The 16,865-nt window shown below is 38.5% G+C and overlaps 1 protein-coding gene across 2 annotated transcripts in view; it reads right to left on the bottom strand.

Moving 5' to 3' along the window:
* Nucleotides 1-675: 675 nt before the first annotated feature.
* pik3cd (phosphatidylinositol-4,5-bisphosphate 3-kinase, catalytic subunit delta) overlaps nt 676-16,865 on the bottom strand; it is a 24,991-nt gene continuing 8,801 nt past the window's right edge. For both annotated transcript variants that reach the window (XM_042491959.2, XM_042491956.2), the window contains exons 8-23: nt 15,784-16,005; nt 13,069-13,165; nt 12,557-12,687; nt 12,431-12,481; nt 12,163-12,330; nt 11,040-11,161; nt 10,806-10,949; nt 10,629-10,728; nt 10,375-10,541; nt 9,393-9,502; nt 8,992-9,070; nt 8,725-8,892; nt 6,464-6,587; nt 4,590-4,735; nt 4,366-4,498; nt 676-4,274 (exon numbers count right to left, since the gene is read on the bottom strand). In XM_042491959.2, coding sequence (XP_042347893.2) covers nt 4,137-4,274; nt 4,366-4,498; nt 4,590-4,735; nt 6,464-6,587; nt 8,725-8,892; nt 8,992-9,070; nt 9,393-9,502; nt 10,375-10,541; nt 10,629-10,728; nt 10,806-10,949; nt 11,040-11,161; nt 12,163-12,330; nt 12,431-12,481; nt 12,557-12,687; nt 13,069-13,165; nt 15,784-16,005 — 2,100 coding nt within the window. In that variant the 3' untranslated portion in view covers nt 676-4,136. The remainder of the gene's footprint in view (nt 4,275-4,365; nt 4,499-4,589; nt 4,736-6,463; nt 6,588-8,724; nt 8,893-8,991; nt 9,071-9,392; nt 9,503-10,374; nt 10,542-10,628; nt 10,729-10,805; nt 10,950-11,039; nt 11,162-12,162; nt 12,331-12,430; nt 12,482-12,556; nt 12,688-13,068; nt 13,166-15,783; nt 16,006-16,865) is intronic.

The following is a 16,865-nucleotide window of genomic DNA, read 5'->3' as shown; positions in this document are numbered from 1 at the left end:
AATGCTTGTGAAAGGCGTCTGAGGCTGCACAAGAAAACTGTTGTTAATCTAGGTCTCAAAGGGTTAAATACTCTATATATACAACATAATATAAAAATAATATAATATAATCATAATATACAAAAACCTCACAGATATAAATGCCACTTTCTGTCTTGAAACAAGTCATTTAATTTGGCTCACTTTATTGATGTTTGAGGGAACAGGGACCTAATCCCTTGCTTGTCAAGTATTCATTACCAACATGAAATATGCATTTTTGTAGCAATAATGCAGATTCCATTTTTTTTCGACAATCTGACCGCACTGCAAAAAGCTTTAAATTGAAATGTTCCAGTTTCAAAACATGTATAGGCTACCTGTTGTTTTAAAGTTATAAATTACTGTACACCCCACATGGATGCTATTTTCATCTTCATAATAGCAAAGCAATGTAAACATATCTGCTAGCCTATGTTAAGGTCTTGGTCCGGCAGTATTATACATTAAATACACCTGTGATCAAGATAGCTATTCTCCAAATGCAGTATATCTGTGGATTTACATTATTGCCAAAACAAGAAACAACTATGGATTGAATAGACGGTGACATTGTTGGCTCTGGCCTTCATGCATAATCAGCCTTTTTTTAGCTAACATATGGCTTGGATCCTAGAAAGCCTCAGTGAACTCTGCTGTTGCAAACATGTTTATTGAGTGTGTGTTTCCCTCCCAACAGCAAGTGAAGCAAATGTTAAAAACAGCAACAACGACAACAACAAAAACAGGATGCAGATAAAGGACAGGTCTGCATGGGACTTACGTTGAGAGGATGATTTGTCGGTTTTAGCTGCACACATGTGAGTAAGGCCTGAATGTTAAAATATTTGTACCATTTGATATAATTCATCAATTACAATCAGTTCAAAGGCAACAGTAGTACATTTTACAATTTGCAAAAGTAGCTCATTAACTCATCAGACTCCCTCCTCCTGGCTCAAAGGGACAGTTCATCATAGAGATGTCCGTCTTTCCTCTATTATAATGGCACAAGATGGCACTTGGCTTACGGTGCTCAAAGACCTTGTTTGGAGCAGTTTCATATACCAACTATTTTTTTCTCTACCAAACTAAAAAAACTTGATGAACAGCATTACAGATAAGAGGCTAAAAAATGTATTTTTTTTTTAGATTTGGGGCGAACTGTCCCTTTAAAGCAGCAGTGTTTAGCTAAGCCCATTCTGAGGGGCGTTGATGACCCATATTTAAAGCCTATTCCACAGTAAATATTTCAGTAGCTTAAGGACATTAAAACTTCTCGCTGTGTAATCCACAGCTACGCTTGCTCTTCTGTAAAAGTCATCGTTGTACAGAGATTCATAGAAACGACAGAGATGGTGTGAACTGTTACGCAAAATAAAAAGGCGATGAAAAGCACACCACCTTCTCTGCATGACTGACAGCAAGATATACAGCATGTAAAGTATTCTGAATGCACCATAAAATTATATCATACAGCACATAAGTACAGAGCTGTACAAGCATGGAATCTCTTTCATGGCACCTGGCACATTAGATCAAAAATGCAATGAAAATCACTGTGCATAACTTAAATAGAAAGAACACACACACACACACACACACACACACACACACACACACGCACGCGCACGCACACACACATTCATACTGCAACATCTGTTTACATGGTCTCAAGATTAACACTTACAAAAGGGCACATTTTGAGAAACACAGCCACAGGCTAAAATATGATTGGGTTGTAATGCCTTATGTTTTCAATATAATTTTCTACATTTAGATGATATATTTGTCTAGCACCTGAGTTCCTGTTTTTGTTTTTTTTCTTAGCTAAGAGTGCTAATTTTCATTAAAGGAATAGTTGGACATTTTGCGTCTTGCTAGTTAGATGGGAAAAACGATACCACTTTCATAAACTGTATTTTCATTCAATATCAAGACAGAGCTCGGAGACAGTTATTTTATCGTAGCATTAAGACTGGAAACAGAGGGAAACGGCTAGCCTGGCTTTGTCCAAAATTTAAAAGACAAAACAAAAAACACCTCTAAAAACCTGGGGGTTTTACAGATTCAGTCTGTGATTTTTGATAGTATGCTAGCGTTCTGAAAAGGAAAAGAGACATGGCAAGCGTGACATGTAAAACAACGTGGTCAGCCTCTAGTGTGATATATAGCATATATGTTGGACAGCACTTCCTAAACAATATTAATGGCCTAATGTGACAATCACAAGCGTCAACTGTCCCTGTCATTTGGTGGTTGATCTGCTCTGAGGGTAAGTAAGGATCTCCTCAGTGTCATTGCTTTTCTAATTTGAGGACAATTTCGGGTTGCTGTTCTTCTTTTTGGAGTTAGTTACTCACTGCTGCTAGCTGCTTTTTAGGTTTCCTGGCAATAGGTTGCACACACAACACACTGTGAAAACATCACACCTGCCATGTTCTGCTGGCTGTACCTTCAAAATAAACATCGATTCAGCTGCGTTACTACCTCCGCTGCCCGCTTAAAGGTCAGACAACTCTGTCCCCCGATTCCATAATCGTACCTTTTATACAGAATGGCGAGGCAGAATAACAGCGCATTATTACAGCGCCTTGAACAGGCAGTGTAAAAGGGGCTTATGTTTCAGTCTCTCAAGTAAGCTAAGCTAAATGCTGCTGGCTCCAGTTTCATATTTAACAGACAGACATGAGAGTTGTCCAGACCTTTTCATTAAACTCTCAGCAAGAAAGAAAATATTACCAAAATGTGAAACTATTCCTATTATACATAAGCACAGAAAAGGGTCTGCTTCCTACGGAAACTTAGGAAGGCTAGATTCCAGAGCAAGATCCTGGTTAACTTCTACAGAGGAGCAATAGAAAGCGTACTGACTGAAACCATCACGAACTGGCATGGTTCGCCCAGGACAGGAAGGCTCAGCAGCGGGTGATTAAAACAGACCAGAACATCACTGGTACCCGTCTACAGAGCATCAGTGACCTCGGTGAAGTGAGGTGTCTGCACAGAGCCCAAAGGATACTGAAACACAGCAGCCACAGTCTGTTCACCCTGCTGCCATCTGGGGAAAGATACAGAAGTATCCGCTGCAAAACCACCAGACTACAGAGCAGCTTCTTTCCCCAGACTGTGAGACTCTTCAACTCCTCCTTCTATGCCAAAAAGATGCAGCAGGATTTAGGGTCAACTTTAATTTAATTTTTTCTTAAACTATGTTTGAAAAGATGACAAACAAATCTACCTTGTACCTTGTATAATGTGTAGTAGCTGTTTGGTAAAGGTCTGCTTAGTGACACAGCATGGTACACACAGGTCCCATTTAAAGTTATGTTCTCATCTTAAAATAAATGGTAAATGCTACAATGCTTTCTGTCTCCTGGCACTCCAAAGGCAACAAACTGCACTTCAAGGCAATATTACACATCAAAACAGCAGTAAAACACAACCTCTTCTCAAAATATCCTTCATGACTTTGTACAAGTAATTCCGGGCTTCCTAATTAAATAAAATACAATAAAATATGAAACAAACAAGACACATTTGCAAATAGGCAGCTGAAATGAGAGGAAATACAACATCCATCCAGTGTCGTAAACCGTACAAAAGTTGACTTGAGGTGAAACTGTCGCCCTGTAATGGATCTTGTTATGGTGTTGTCTAAGGTCTTCATAAAGTTTGTCTGCAGTTTGCTCTCTGCAGAGCGATGCAGTCAGTGAGATGAACTTTCAGTCTCTGCTTCTGTTTCCGTGATTCATGACACTTTTGCACGTGCAGGTGGTTTTCAATTGGCAATTTTAACATATCAGAGAAGCAGGTTTATGTTTACTGTCGATACGTCCTCGAGTCACAGGCGTGCTTGAGGGGAGAAAGATGAGTGATTTCCTTCATTGCGACAATATCTCTTTGTTGAGATTAAGCTGAGTGGTTGTATCATCTTTGGATGTCTCCATTTAGTCGTTATTAACCACAGACGGGCTAGTCAGATGTAAACATTTGCGGAGTGTCTTTGAATGCCATCAGTAAAGTAAAATATTTTTGTGTTTTCTTCCCTTTTATCTCCATAAATTGAAATCCGCAATTTTTTGGTCAGTGTTCAGGTTTCCTTGATGCAATGCTCTTCACGGTCTATTATCTTTGGCCAAGGAGTGCATCATCCAGTTGACCTTCGTCTTCCAGCTCTCCCGCAGAGCTTCATTGAACTTCACTTTGAAATTCTTCAGTGCCTCTTCCTCTGATTTGCCCAAAGCTAAAGAGTCCTTTAGAAAAATAAACAAACAAAAAACCCCCATTATCAACATTATCATCGTCCTCGTCAACAGTAGCAGCAGCATCGTCACTCTTGCATACCTTTAGATACTGGATGTCTTTGAAGGAGGTGAGCTCCGGCAGTCCTGCTGCCTTCATCATAGCAAAGAGGTTGACGAACAGTGTCCCGTTGCGACACAGGATCTTATAGGCCCGCTCGCAGTACTCTCTGAACCTGACAACATGATGCAATACTCAGTCAACTGTTTAAAATACGTGAACAGAATCCCAGATCAGTAAACAGACTGATACAAAAAAAGATGTACCTCTCAAACTTCTCACTGTTGTTTGTTCTTCCTTGTTGGATCACGTGGACGAAGTCATAGGTCAAGATGAAAGGCACACGCTCCCTGTTGATCCCCAGTTTTCGCTTGAAGTTGCCCAGGAAGTGCCCAAAGTCGATGTGGAACAGCTGTGGTGAAGCAAAGACGAAAATGACTTCTGTGATGTGAATCACTGACCACAGTCACATTTCTTAGAGGGACAGTTCACCCCAAAATCAAAAAACAGATTTTTCTGTTCTTACCTGTAGTGCTATTTATCAATCAAGATTGTTTTGGTGTGAGTTGCAGAGTGCTGCAGATATTGGCTGTGGAGATGTCTGCCTTCATTCCACAGAACTAGATGGCACTCGGCTTGTGGTGATCGGCGCGCCGAGAAAACTCAGAAATCAATTTCCAGAAATCATGACCCTGTTACTCTAGATAACCTACGGAACTTATTGTGAGCAGTTTCAGTCAGAAACTATTTTCTTTCTACTGAACTACACACACCAACCAGCCTCCTTCTACGCAGTGATATAGTTGGCAGGTGACATTTAAAGAAAAAATAGTTCCTATATGAAACTGTTCACAACAAGGTGTGTGGATTATCTTGAGTAACTGTGTCATGATTTCTCACAAATACATTGCCAGAATCTAGATTTATAAGTAGCACTTCAGTCAAGGGGAAAAAAAACTATTTTTGATTTTGGGGTGAAATGTCCCTTTAAAGACTCACTAACTGATGAGCAGTGTATTAGTTATTAGTCATAGTGATTAGTTAGAAGTTGAATTACTTTACCAGTTATTGCATATTAAAGTTATTCATTACTGAGAAATGTAAATTTTGCACTACTTTTAAATATCAGCCCAAATTCTCTTATTAACGTACACATGGCTATATTATTTTTGTGTTGCTGTAATAGTGTGAGACAAGACATGAAAGCTCTCACACCTGCACTTAGACTATAACTCACCACCTTATTTGTGTCTTTGATCTGAAGAGGTGAAAAATAATTTCCAGTATGTGCAGGACAGCAAACCCAAATTACCTAAACTGTCGGCCATTGTGTGCAGTAACATTCTAATATTGATCGATTGATTGATTCCAGTCATTCATTGTGCCGCCGTAAGGTTGTGTGACATTAGATTATAACCAGGAAAATATCTGTGTAATAGGCTGCATTGGTCTGCTAACATCAAGACAAAAATAATGACTAATGAGTCTGTTTAAATTTCAGTAAATGTAATTGCATTATTCAACTGAAAAATGTGATTAGTTACATTACTGGTGGAACACTGGATCTCATTCCAAAGTGACCATCTAACCTGACAAATGACTCATTGGAATTAAATCAAATTAAATATCTTAATTTATACTAAAAATGAGTATTGTAAAAGGTAAACGGCGCTTGACTTATTGGTTGCTGTCTGTAAACACCTTCATCAGTGAAACTGAAAGTAACAGCCAACTCCAGATTCACTCTCGTTTGGCGTTTCTCCTTGCAGTATTTGGTTTTTTGTTTTCGATGCTGTGTCTCTTGGTGAATTACTTCTGTGAGTCTATACATGTGTGTGTGTGGGGGGGGGGGGTTGTTTTTTAACAGGAGAATCCTGCATAGCTCATCTTTAAGGTTGTTGGCTGTTTGAAAACACTCAAACCTTGACATCATGTTTTTTTTAAACAGTACCCACTGACTATTAATCATATTGCTACCATGTTATTAATTTCAGCAACTGTAGTAAGTGTTCAGCTGCAAAACTGCATTATGTAGTAGAGCACAAGTAAATTCAGGTTGACACCCATTTCTCATTCTATGTGTAATCGCCCCCTTGTGGTACATTTCAGTTCTGTAGTGTGAAGATAAATATCATCCCACCTGTCCAGTTTCCCTGATCATGATATTGTCGTTATGACGATCTCCAATACCCAAGACATAAGTAGCTACACAGTAGCCAGCGCAGGACAGCGTGAACTCCTCTATTGCTTGATCAAGTTTCTCCCTGATGACAAAAAAAAGATCAGATAAACAAGGAAGCGAAGCATGAGTGAGTTTTGATCTTACTGTACATTTACACTTCTCTTATCTTTATCATATAACCTACAGAACACACACACACACACACACTCTCTCTCTCTCTCTCTCTCACACACACACACACACACACACAGACAGTCATGAGGCAGGATTTCCTCACTGCTTTATGAAATATTTACAGCAGGAGTTCCTGTGGACGATTAATGATTGACTGTCATGTCCTGTCACGGTCTCGACGTGCACAGAGGTTTAAGCTTTTACTAATTTTCTCCGCTCCATTGCGGGCGCTGCAGCATTTCAAGCTAATTACCTTTCTGTTCTGTCGTGCAGTCAGCTGGCCATGTCTTGCCAACGTGACTTACAAAGGCTTATTCATTACATTGAATGGTTCTCTCTCTCTCTTCGAGGAGCTTTCAGGATAGACCTTCAGACTGTCTGGCACCAAATCAAAATCTACTCTCGCTTAATATTACTAAACCTGTAGTCGCCTATGCACTTTGTGTTGGTCCGTCATGGTTTTAAAATTCTGCACACGGTAAACACTTTGAAGTAAACACTTCAAACCACATGCGCAGATATCCAGAGGGCATTTCTCAAAACATGAAACATGCTTACATGCTCCCATCTTAAATCAAGAAAAAGGATTTTTCTACACATGGTCAATTTTGAAATACCACTCACATACTCTGTACCTGTATGTTTTTTTAAATCAAGAATTTAAAAGTATTTTTGTTAATTAGCAGAGGTGTGGACTCAAGTTGCATGACGTGGACTTGAATCAGACTCGAGTTACAAATTTAGACTTAAAACAAAAAAAAGACTTGCGACTCAACTTGAACTAAAATTCCAGTGACTCATTCCTTTACTTGGACTTGAGTGTTTTAACTTTAAAATACTTGATACCTTCCCCCAAGCCCAAAGATTAAGATTGTTACTATAATATCATAATATTCTACTATTCTGTTGTTAAAATGGCATTTAGAGTGCTTAATAACTTGTTCAGGATCCACAACACGAAATGTAGGAGTAGTTTGTCAGTCTTGACTTGGGGCTTAAGTGCAAAGACTTGAAACTTACTTTACAAGCATCTAATTAACATATATGGGAGCACTCGCATTTTTAAGCATAATATAAAAAACCTTAGAAATGCACTTTTAAGCACAATATAAAAACCTTATAAATGGATTATCACACATTGTAGTGTAATTGTAAGCATATATTAGTATATTTTATATGATAACTGATGTACAGTATTTCTAAACAATTATAACCTCTCCTATGAAGACAAATGTTACTATTGAACTTTGTTTTACTGAATTGTGATTCACTATCTCTTTATACGCACACCTCTACTTATGGCTTCCTCACAGGCAGAGCTATAGTTGTCAACAAATGATGATTATTCATCACTAAAAAAAAAAACAAATTCTGAAATGCCGATTTCAAATTAAAAAATTTCACAAAGAGTAAGTGCAAGATTTGTTTGTGTTGTGAACAAAACATAACAATAACTAGTATAACATGCTGTATGCATTTGGGACACAGTTTTCGACAGAGTTGGCCTAGCAGCACTTGGGGATCTCCCCATGAGGCACTGGGGAAAGTTACTGGGTAAAAGGCCATTTGGATAGTTTTGCTGATCATGATAAACAATTTGAAAGTGCTTAGTGTGCTTATAATGGACCAAGTGTTGGGCTCCTGGGGTTAAAGGGTAAAGTATGTTTCTGTGTGCAAGTGACTAACGGGAAGAACAATTTAAAAAAAAATCCAGTATTGAGCAAGAGACCTGCAGCTGGCAGCGGCAACACAAGCCGCAATGTAACCACTCGGAGCATGTCCACCCTCGGTGTCATCCACTAAAAGTGTTTCTTTTTGCTATTCACCAGCTCAAAATATTATTTTAAGTGTCCGATAGCGTTGTGAGATAGCCCTTTTTTGATAGAGTAAAACCCTTTTCGTTTGTCCAGTTTTAAGAATACCAATGCTACTCTTTCAATAGGGTCAGCACTTCTAAAGAGCTAAATACAGTATCTACACAGTAGAAGATGACATTTTGAGACTCCAGTGGTAACCACTGCAGCACAGTCGCTGATCATACTCACTCAGGATTTTTAGATTTGAGCCAGTTGAGCAGGGCATCCTTGTTGAAGGCAGCGGTGGCAGCACTGTTGCTGCTGTTGCGCTGGATGTTGGCGATGGTGTCAGAGTTCTTCACTACCTCAATGAGCCCCATCTTGTTCCCGGTGGACAAGCAGCCATATGGGATCATCCTGTGAGTGTTTGGTGAAATGAATAGTATCAGGTTGGTTTTCAGGAGCTCCTCGTGCAAAAGCATCACCAGCTGCAGCAAACAGCCGCTGCCACTGTACCTGAGATCCAGGCCTTCTCTCTTCCATAAATTCTCCATAAGCTGGATCATCTGGAGGGTCAACATGTCTTGTCGAAGATCTAAAGGGGGTGAGGAAAAAAAGGCGAAAGAATCATTATGTTGTCACGACTGATCAAATTTAAATGCAATGCTAACTTTCACCATGGTACTGTTCAGCTTCTAACCTTCCTCTTTTTGAATTTAGGGGACATCCCTTTCCAAACCTGCCTGTTAAATTTATCTTTCTGCTACATTTCAATGCACAGCCCTGTATGTGAACCCTTCAGCAAATTCCTTTTGGGCTAAATTGATGTAAACTACAACTTAAATTTTGACATTGTGTGGCTGGTGTAAGTTAATGTGTACTGAATGTGTTTGTATTGACATTTTCTTGTGTCTCACCATCTCCGTTCTTGAAAATGATTCCCACCAAGTCACCCTGAGCACAGGGGTTTTTATACATCAGCCAGAGCGGCTTCATCTTGGAGTCCATGAACCTGCACTTGTCTGCACTGCAACAACAAAAACACTCTATATTAACACATGATAATTATAATCCTGCCAGATACAAAAGGTTAAAAAAACGTTTCTTCAAACCCTAACACCATTTCAGTTTTGCCACCCTTGTAAAATTTTAAAATTGTACTATTATTTTTTTTACTTAAGTTCTTAAGAGAATACTTCACCCACAAAATTATCATTTCTCTATTACTAACTCCCCCTGTGTTGTGAAGAACACTTTATTTTTCTTGTATGCCCAGAGTGAAGGAAGAATCCAAAAAAGGAGAAAGTTCTTGATAAACTGAAGTGAAAAGGGTCCGGGTTCAAGGAGCACTGCTCGTCCCCGTGTTAGACTGTTTATGCAGAGGTGTTTTCAATAGTAAGGCTTTAGAAAACCTGTGTTTGGAAAGCACTAAGTATACAACTGGTTAAATGAGACTTGGATTACACTGAACGAGTTGTATGAGAGTTTGTGAATGGATGTCTTTGTATAGTTTTCTTTTTATTAAACACAGCCCCCTTTTACTCCAGTGTATCAAGAATATTCCCAGTTTTTTTATTCTTCATTCATCATGGAGGCATGTGGAAAAAACAAAGTTTTCTTTACAAAATTAACATATCACAGGGGGAGTAGCTGCTAAACAAATAATAATTTTGTGGATGAGGTATTCCTTTAAATATTGTATCTCTGACTATTGTCAATTGACAATTTGTCAATATGCGACATAAATGTATTATTTTATAATTCTGTAAATCTAGAGAGGGACCAAAACTGCCCCTGAAAATCCAATTAAGCTGTTTCTTTTGTGTGTGTGTGTGTGTGTGTGTGTGTGTGTGTGTGTGTGTGTGTGTGTGTGTGTGTGTGTGTGTGTCTGGCACTAACCAGATCTCAGTGAGGATGATGCTGGGGTTGAGCGGTGACAGCAGGTCTGACAGGGCCTCCAGGTACGACTCCTGCCTGATACACAGCTTCAGGTCATCTGCTGTCATCCTCTGGGAGCCCGACTTGACAAAGTCACTCAGGGCCTTCATTTTGCCCAAAGCCTCGATCTGGGAGGGAGAGGTAAGGGTGAAATTTGGAACAAAACGAAAACATTTCAGAGCTTGACGTCAGTGTGTATTAATGAGTGACATTACCTGTTTGGTTAAGAGCTTGATGTGGTGGATGTTTCCCCTGCAGTAGGCCTCTAGAATCAGGCCAAAACGCAAACTCACGGACGCCACATGAACCTCTGACCTACAGCAAAAACAAACTGTCAATCAAAAGGCTGCAGATGCATATAGTTGTGTGTTTTCCGCTGAACTGTGTCTCACCTGAGATGCCAAAACAGAAAGTGTCCTATCCTCCAGTTAGACAAAGCCCTTTCTAGCAGGAAAGTGGTGAGGTCACAGTCTAAGTAGGACTCGTACTTTAGGACCTGGACCAGCTGAATTAAGTACTGCAGCAGTTCATCATCACTGTGTGCAGAGAAAATGTTGCAAGCTATTAAAACTCAAAACATGTGATTCTTCATGAGCAAAACACGAGGGCAAGAAATATGTGTGTACCTGAGCTTCCTGAGGCACCTGATTGTGAAAGAACGGACCGCTGGGTCGGGAAAACTATAGTCTAAGAGCTCCAAGGCATGGATGGCAGGGAGGTCCGGCCAGTGCCTCAGTAAACTCACCATCTGAGGAGAAACACATTATTATTTTATACCATAATGAAAGCAATTAAAACTGTTTCTGTTTCTGTTTCTGTTTCTACAACAATGGAAACATTTTATTGTGATCACATCTTTCCTGGTTAAGTTGATTACTTCAAGCAGATGATCATTATCACAGATTTTTTATTCTTGACCTTCATTTCTCATGCAGATAACCATAAATCATGATAATTGACAGTTATTACATAAATATGTAGTAATGAAAAGGGCAGCTTGGCTATTTGCCTAATATTATTGACTGTTTCAAAATAACATACAGCTGCATTATCAATGCACTGGATCAGGGAGGTTTCAACCACAGGTGGTTTCCCCGTGCACATTAGTTTTCTGTCTCCATCACTCCCAGACATGACTGTTTCTTGCTTATTTCAATGTGCATGCAGCACCAGTCTCAGATAGCCAGCTGGAAAACAGACAGGTTACTGCTACAAAGTATTATGGGAGTAAAATAAAATTTTAAAAAGTAATTAATTAATAGAATTACCTTAGATTTTTATAAATCAGTAAAAAATTACAAAAATTACATAGCAAAACAAGAAGTTAGCTTCAAAAAGTGCTTCAAAATTATAAGAATTTTGTAACATAATTTTAAATATGTAATAATAATAATTATAATAATTATAAACACAGTTTTTTCCAGCTTTTTTTCCCCTGACATTTCCCCTAGCTTTTTAAAAACAAAAACAGTTTTCTAAATCTACTAATTTCCAGCAACATGTATTGCATTTGTGCCCTATGTTTTTGAAGGAAATTGCACCATTTTACTCAGAATTTAAAGGTTTAAATACTGGTAAAAAGTATTTGAAAGCAGCACAAGAAAAGTAATGCTGCTCCAGGTTTCAAAGGGTTAATGTGTATTATAAGAGGAACTGGGGAACATAGGACCCTGGGAACGTAGATGTGCTCCCCACTGTGAGGACCTAAACCTACTTTAGACATTCCCTCTTAAAATTCTCTGTTAATACCTGAACTACGTCCTCACGCCGATTCCACTTGGAAATGAGGAGCAGCTTGGACAGACTTTCAGGAAAACGGTCACGGACTTCTGTGCGGAATTTCCACAGGAGCTCCTTCTCGTCCTCGAAAAACTCGGTGTAGTTTTTGTTGTCCATGATTTCTTTTAGTTTCATGTACTGCAGAGAGTAAAATGACATAGGTGGTCAGCAAATGACAACTGCTGTTTTTTAGCTTTAACTGTGTGAGACCTGTAAACTGTGATATGTAGAGTCTTACCTCTTCTTTTGTGGCAATAGCTGCATCACCGTTCTTCTCCATGTCACTCACCTGAAAGTAGATGAGGATTTTGTAATACAAATTATTTCAGTATATACTCAAATACAGCCTTTGGAGAATAAGTACCTTGTCTAGTGGAGGGTAATAGAGAGGATGTGGCCGGATGTTTGGGAAACGAATGAGAAGCCCGGCAGCACTGTCAACATTTGGGTTCTTCTCGACCGTTCCCATCGGGTTCAACAGGTCGCTTTTGTCATCTGTGATTAAAAAAAAAAAAAAGTCATGACTGAAATGTGTCATTTGGTAGATGCTTTTATCTACTTAGTGAGTACATTTTCATTCAAATCTCTAAAAGTGACAGCACGTGTTAAACTCACTGCCCTTCCCAAACCACTAAGAAAGATCATTTTGGTAAATAAAGATGAAGTCATAATTAGCGAACAGAAAACTGTCATTTTCACATTTCAAAAAGGCTGTCATGGGCATCAGTCAACGTGTAATGTGTAAATATGTGGGGTTTTAATGGCACCAAACGTCATTTTCACGGTGGTGCTGCTATGCGCTCTGAAGGAGGCTGTCAACATGTGAGGTGTTTTTGAAGAGGATGAAATGTCAGAAAAGGTAGGGTCTGAAAGTACCAGGAACAGATGGCCATGTGGACAAGAGGAACTCCCCAGTCTTCAGCTGGTCCTTGTAGTCGAACACCATGGTGTTCACCCAGGCTATCGGACAATCCTGAGGAGAGGGACAGGGAGGATTAGAATTTGTTGACTGGCTTTAAAGACCATCTGCAAGCAGTGAAATTGGGCAAAACAGAGCAGAAGAGCAACAGAGAGTACTCTCATTTTCAATCAAAGCTATATTAAGATTTCATCATCTGATCAAAAAAAGATGAAATTATTTTTAATCAAAATACAGGAGCTTGTAGTGATTTGTCTCTAAATTATATTCTAACATCTATATGCTCTTTTCCTGTCAAAAAGTTGAAAACAAGTTCAACAGCCAATTGATTTTGCAACATTCAAAAGACATATTTACATATGAATGATTTTTATCTATTAATCTAAAGGGCATTGAATCTCTCTATGACATCTACTTTATTTTAGACGGTTGTTTGAATTCAAATCAAATAGCACTACAAAAAACTGAAATATTTTAATGGCCATAAATAACTTTAAAAAGTATTCATGACATCTTTTATTTTCTAACTCATCACGTTAAATTATAAAACGTGTAGCAAAAGACTTTGCAGCTGTTGTTAAAAAATGCATGACAGCGATGCCACATTTATATGGTCGAAAGTTGAAATGTAAAGTAGCAAAAATGGAAATAAGAGGAAGAGATCTGCAGAAAAATAACTTCCAATGTGTCAAAAACAAGACAAACACATTCAAGCTGAATGCGTCCAGCTAAAAAAAGAGATGCACATATACACGACGGACTAAAATAGCTCAACTTCTGCCTGTCTGCAGGACTTCTCTTCCGGGCAAAAGAAGAGAGAAGTTGCAAAGAAAGCAGAAGTGGCCTTGATGCCTATAAACACACCTGGGTGCCATGTTTGGGCCGACCTTTGAAACAGGTTGCCCACAGCCACTGCAATGCTTCAAAACAAGAGAGGCTGTGACCACAGCCGCAAAAAAAAAGGGGAAATTGTTGTTTACTGTACGTCCCACTGTACAGTGAGTAGGTGTGAGGAGTCGGTGTCTCAGTTTAATACTACTGTTGGTGTAGTTTGATGCATAAAACAGGGTTTTAAAAATAAGCTAACGGCAAGAGGACTCCGCTGGCATATTATAAATGTTACTTTTGTGATACTGGAGTAGCATATCCGTTTGAAATGTCTGAATGTACCCATACTGAAATGTAATATGTGTACATATGCTGAATTCCAGATATGAAATACATGTACATGGGAGTAAAAACAAGTACACTCACAAATCACTTAGAAATTGGAACAGTTTCATATATTGACATATATGTCTAGGCCATACAAATATGTATGTTTACATATGTTTGATACATTTACTGCCATATATATCACATACATTATGATTTATACATATAACATAAATGTGTACGGGTTTCAGCATGAAGGTCAGTGTTCTTGCCTGCAAAGCCATCTAACTTTTTCATACACCACTAATAACTAACTACTACTAGATTAATAAAAAAAAAACATATATAAGCATAAAGATTTTTGGTATGTACTTTGTTTTCAAAAACTTGCATTCATAAATTAAATATATATCGTTAACAGATGTGGTTGCAACAAATAATGTTGTATAAAAATAGATCTTATAGGTATTCTTAATATACTGTATATGGTATGCATATAAATATAAATATAAATATATATATATCTCCATCCTAAAGCCCATCAAGATAAGGTTTTATTATTTATGTACATATTAAAGACAGATATTTTTCAAAAACATATATAAGCATACAGAATTTTTGCATATATATATATATATATATATATATTGTTTTACAAAAATTATCAATTCAATACAGATTGTTAATATATATGGTGATATATAACATGGTATAGAAATTAATCATAATGATATTTTTAATATGCACATCTACTAATTTTACTGTGGGTATATTTTATATCATAAATATTTATTTTTATATATCCAGAGGATGCATGTATGTGATGATAATATATCATAACTAACATATACTGCTACATCTCTTGATATAAGGGCATTTGTGTCATTTTCGTATGGGTAATAGAGCGGCAGTTAATAGTAGAACTTTATTGTTGCTTAATCTGCTGATTATTTTCTATGAAATGTCAAAAAACATGTTAAATCCAAAAACATTTATTAACAATTTTATGAAACTGAGTAAAAAGGTGTTTGGCATTTTGCCTTAAAAAATGAAGATACGTTTTATATCTAAAACAGCTGCACAGTTTTTAAACCTCTGCTCTAACCTGTCCCAAACACAGGCCTAAAAGATGAAAAGTAAATTAAAAAGTGAAATGCTCAATGGGTGAAGGGGAGAACTGCAACTACGAACGACGACTGCAAAGATGAATTTAGAATTCCTTGAAAATGTTTGTCAATTCCTTCCTTCCTTGGAGTGATGTACAGATAAAAGAACTGAAGCGGATGAAATGCTAACCGCAGCCTTGCCACTGAACATACTTGCACAACCAGACGCAGCAGCAAAACACACCCACACAGCAAACACACACTGACTACACGCACCACACAATAGAGAGGAAACAGATCTGTTTGTGCTTGTTAACAAACTCACACCCACCAACCCAAAACACTCGCCCCCTCCATCACAAGTTGTACACTGAGGACCCAAAAAACTGTGTGAGTTTCTGATAAACTTACCGCTTTCTTATTCTTCTTTTTAGTGCCGCGGGGTTTCTTGGTTTTCTCAATGACAGCGTAGAGCGCGAAGCACAGGCGGCTCATGCGAGGCAGGTCAGCCACGTTTATGTCAAACTCCAGCTTCTGATCCCACAGTGGCTCAGAGCTGACTGCCACCTCTGAGGTTGTCACCACCTTGCAGAGGAGTTCGCTGCCATGGAACAGACCGGCCTGCACCACAAGCTGGAGAGGAAACACACATACACAGTGGTGATTAGGTGGAGGCATGACATGTGGTTTGGATGCCGAATAGTTTGTTAAAGGGAGATTGTTTGTGGAAGATTAACAGACTTCACGAGATGATTCAGAGTTTCCTGTGTCACTCAGGCTATGAGTCAAAGGGTCTACACATTCATAACGTAAGCAGGCCGCGACGCCTTTCAATGTTATGTAGAGTCTGTCCAAAATGACAAACAGCCACCAGAGTCAAAATTCAATATTGTACAGCCATTAAGCTCCTGCCTTTTGCCAAATCAAGATAGTCCTAAATCTATATTTACAAAATATATGAGTGGCTGTTCTCCCCCAGGGTGTTTTCAAACCTCAGCCTGCCAACTGCAGACATGACTGATAATTATGTGACAGAACAAATTTGCCATGAGTCATGCTCTGAGGCAGCAGCCGGAAGTGCACTTACACTTAATAAGCCATCTAAACAGTAACATAGTTAGTTATGAAACTGAATCATAAGCACAGACACACATTAACAGAGTTCCCTACTTGTCTTTTCGCTCTTTTTCTTGTGTGTCAAATTGGATGAGTAAAAAATAAATAAATAAATAAAAACACAAAGAAGTGAATATGGAGTGTTATAACTGGATGTTTTTAACACTGGATATTTTTAAGCACTCGTTTGCAGGGGAACAGGCTTTAACAAACACTTCAGCAAACACTGAAGCTTAGGTCAGGGCCTTTCTGCAATAGTAACAAGATGCATGCATCGCCTTCAAAAAAAGAAGTGCATTGAAAGCGAGAGAGGGAGAGACAGCCTGCAGTCTGTCTTTTTTCTTAGAATCTAGGCCTCAGAATGAGATGTAAAAAGC

This window comes from Plectropomus leopardus, chromosome 9 (genome assembly GCF_026936395.1).
Source record: "Plectropomus leopardus strain MGB_pleo_1.0 chromosome 9, ASM2693639v1, whole genome shotgun sequence".
In the NCBI taxonomy this organism is placed as follows: Eukaryota; Metazoa; Chordata; class Actinopteri; order Perciformes; family Serranidae; genus Plectropomus; species Plectropomus leopardus.
The sequence above is the reverse complement of the archived record's forward strand: the minus strand, read 5'-3'. Positions and strand labels throughout refer to the sequence as shown.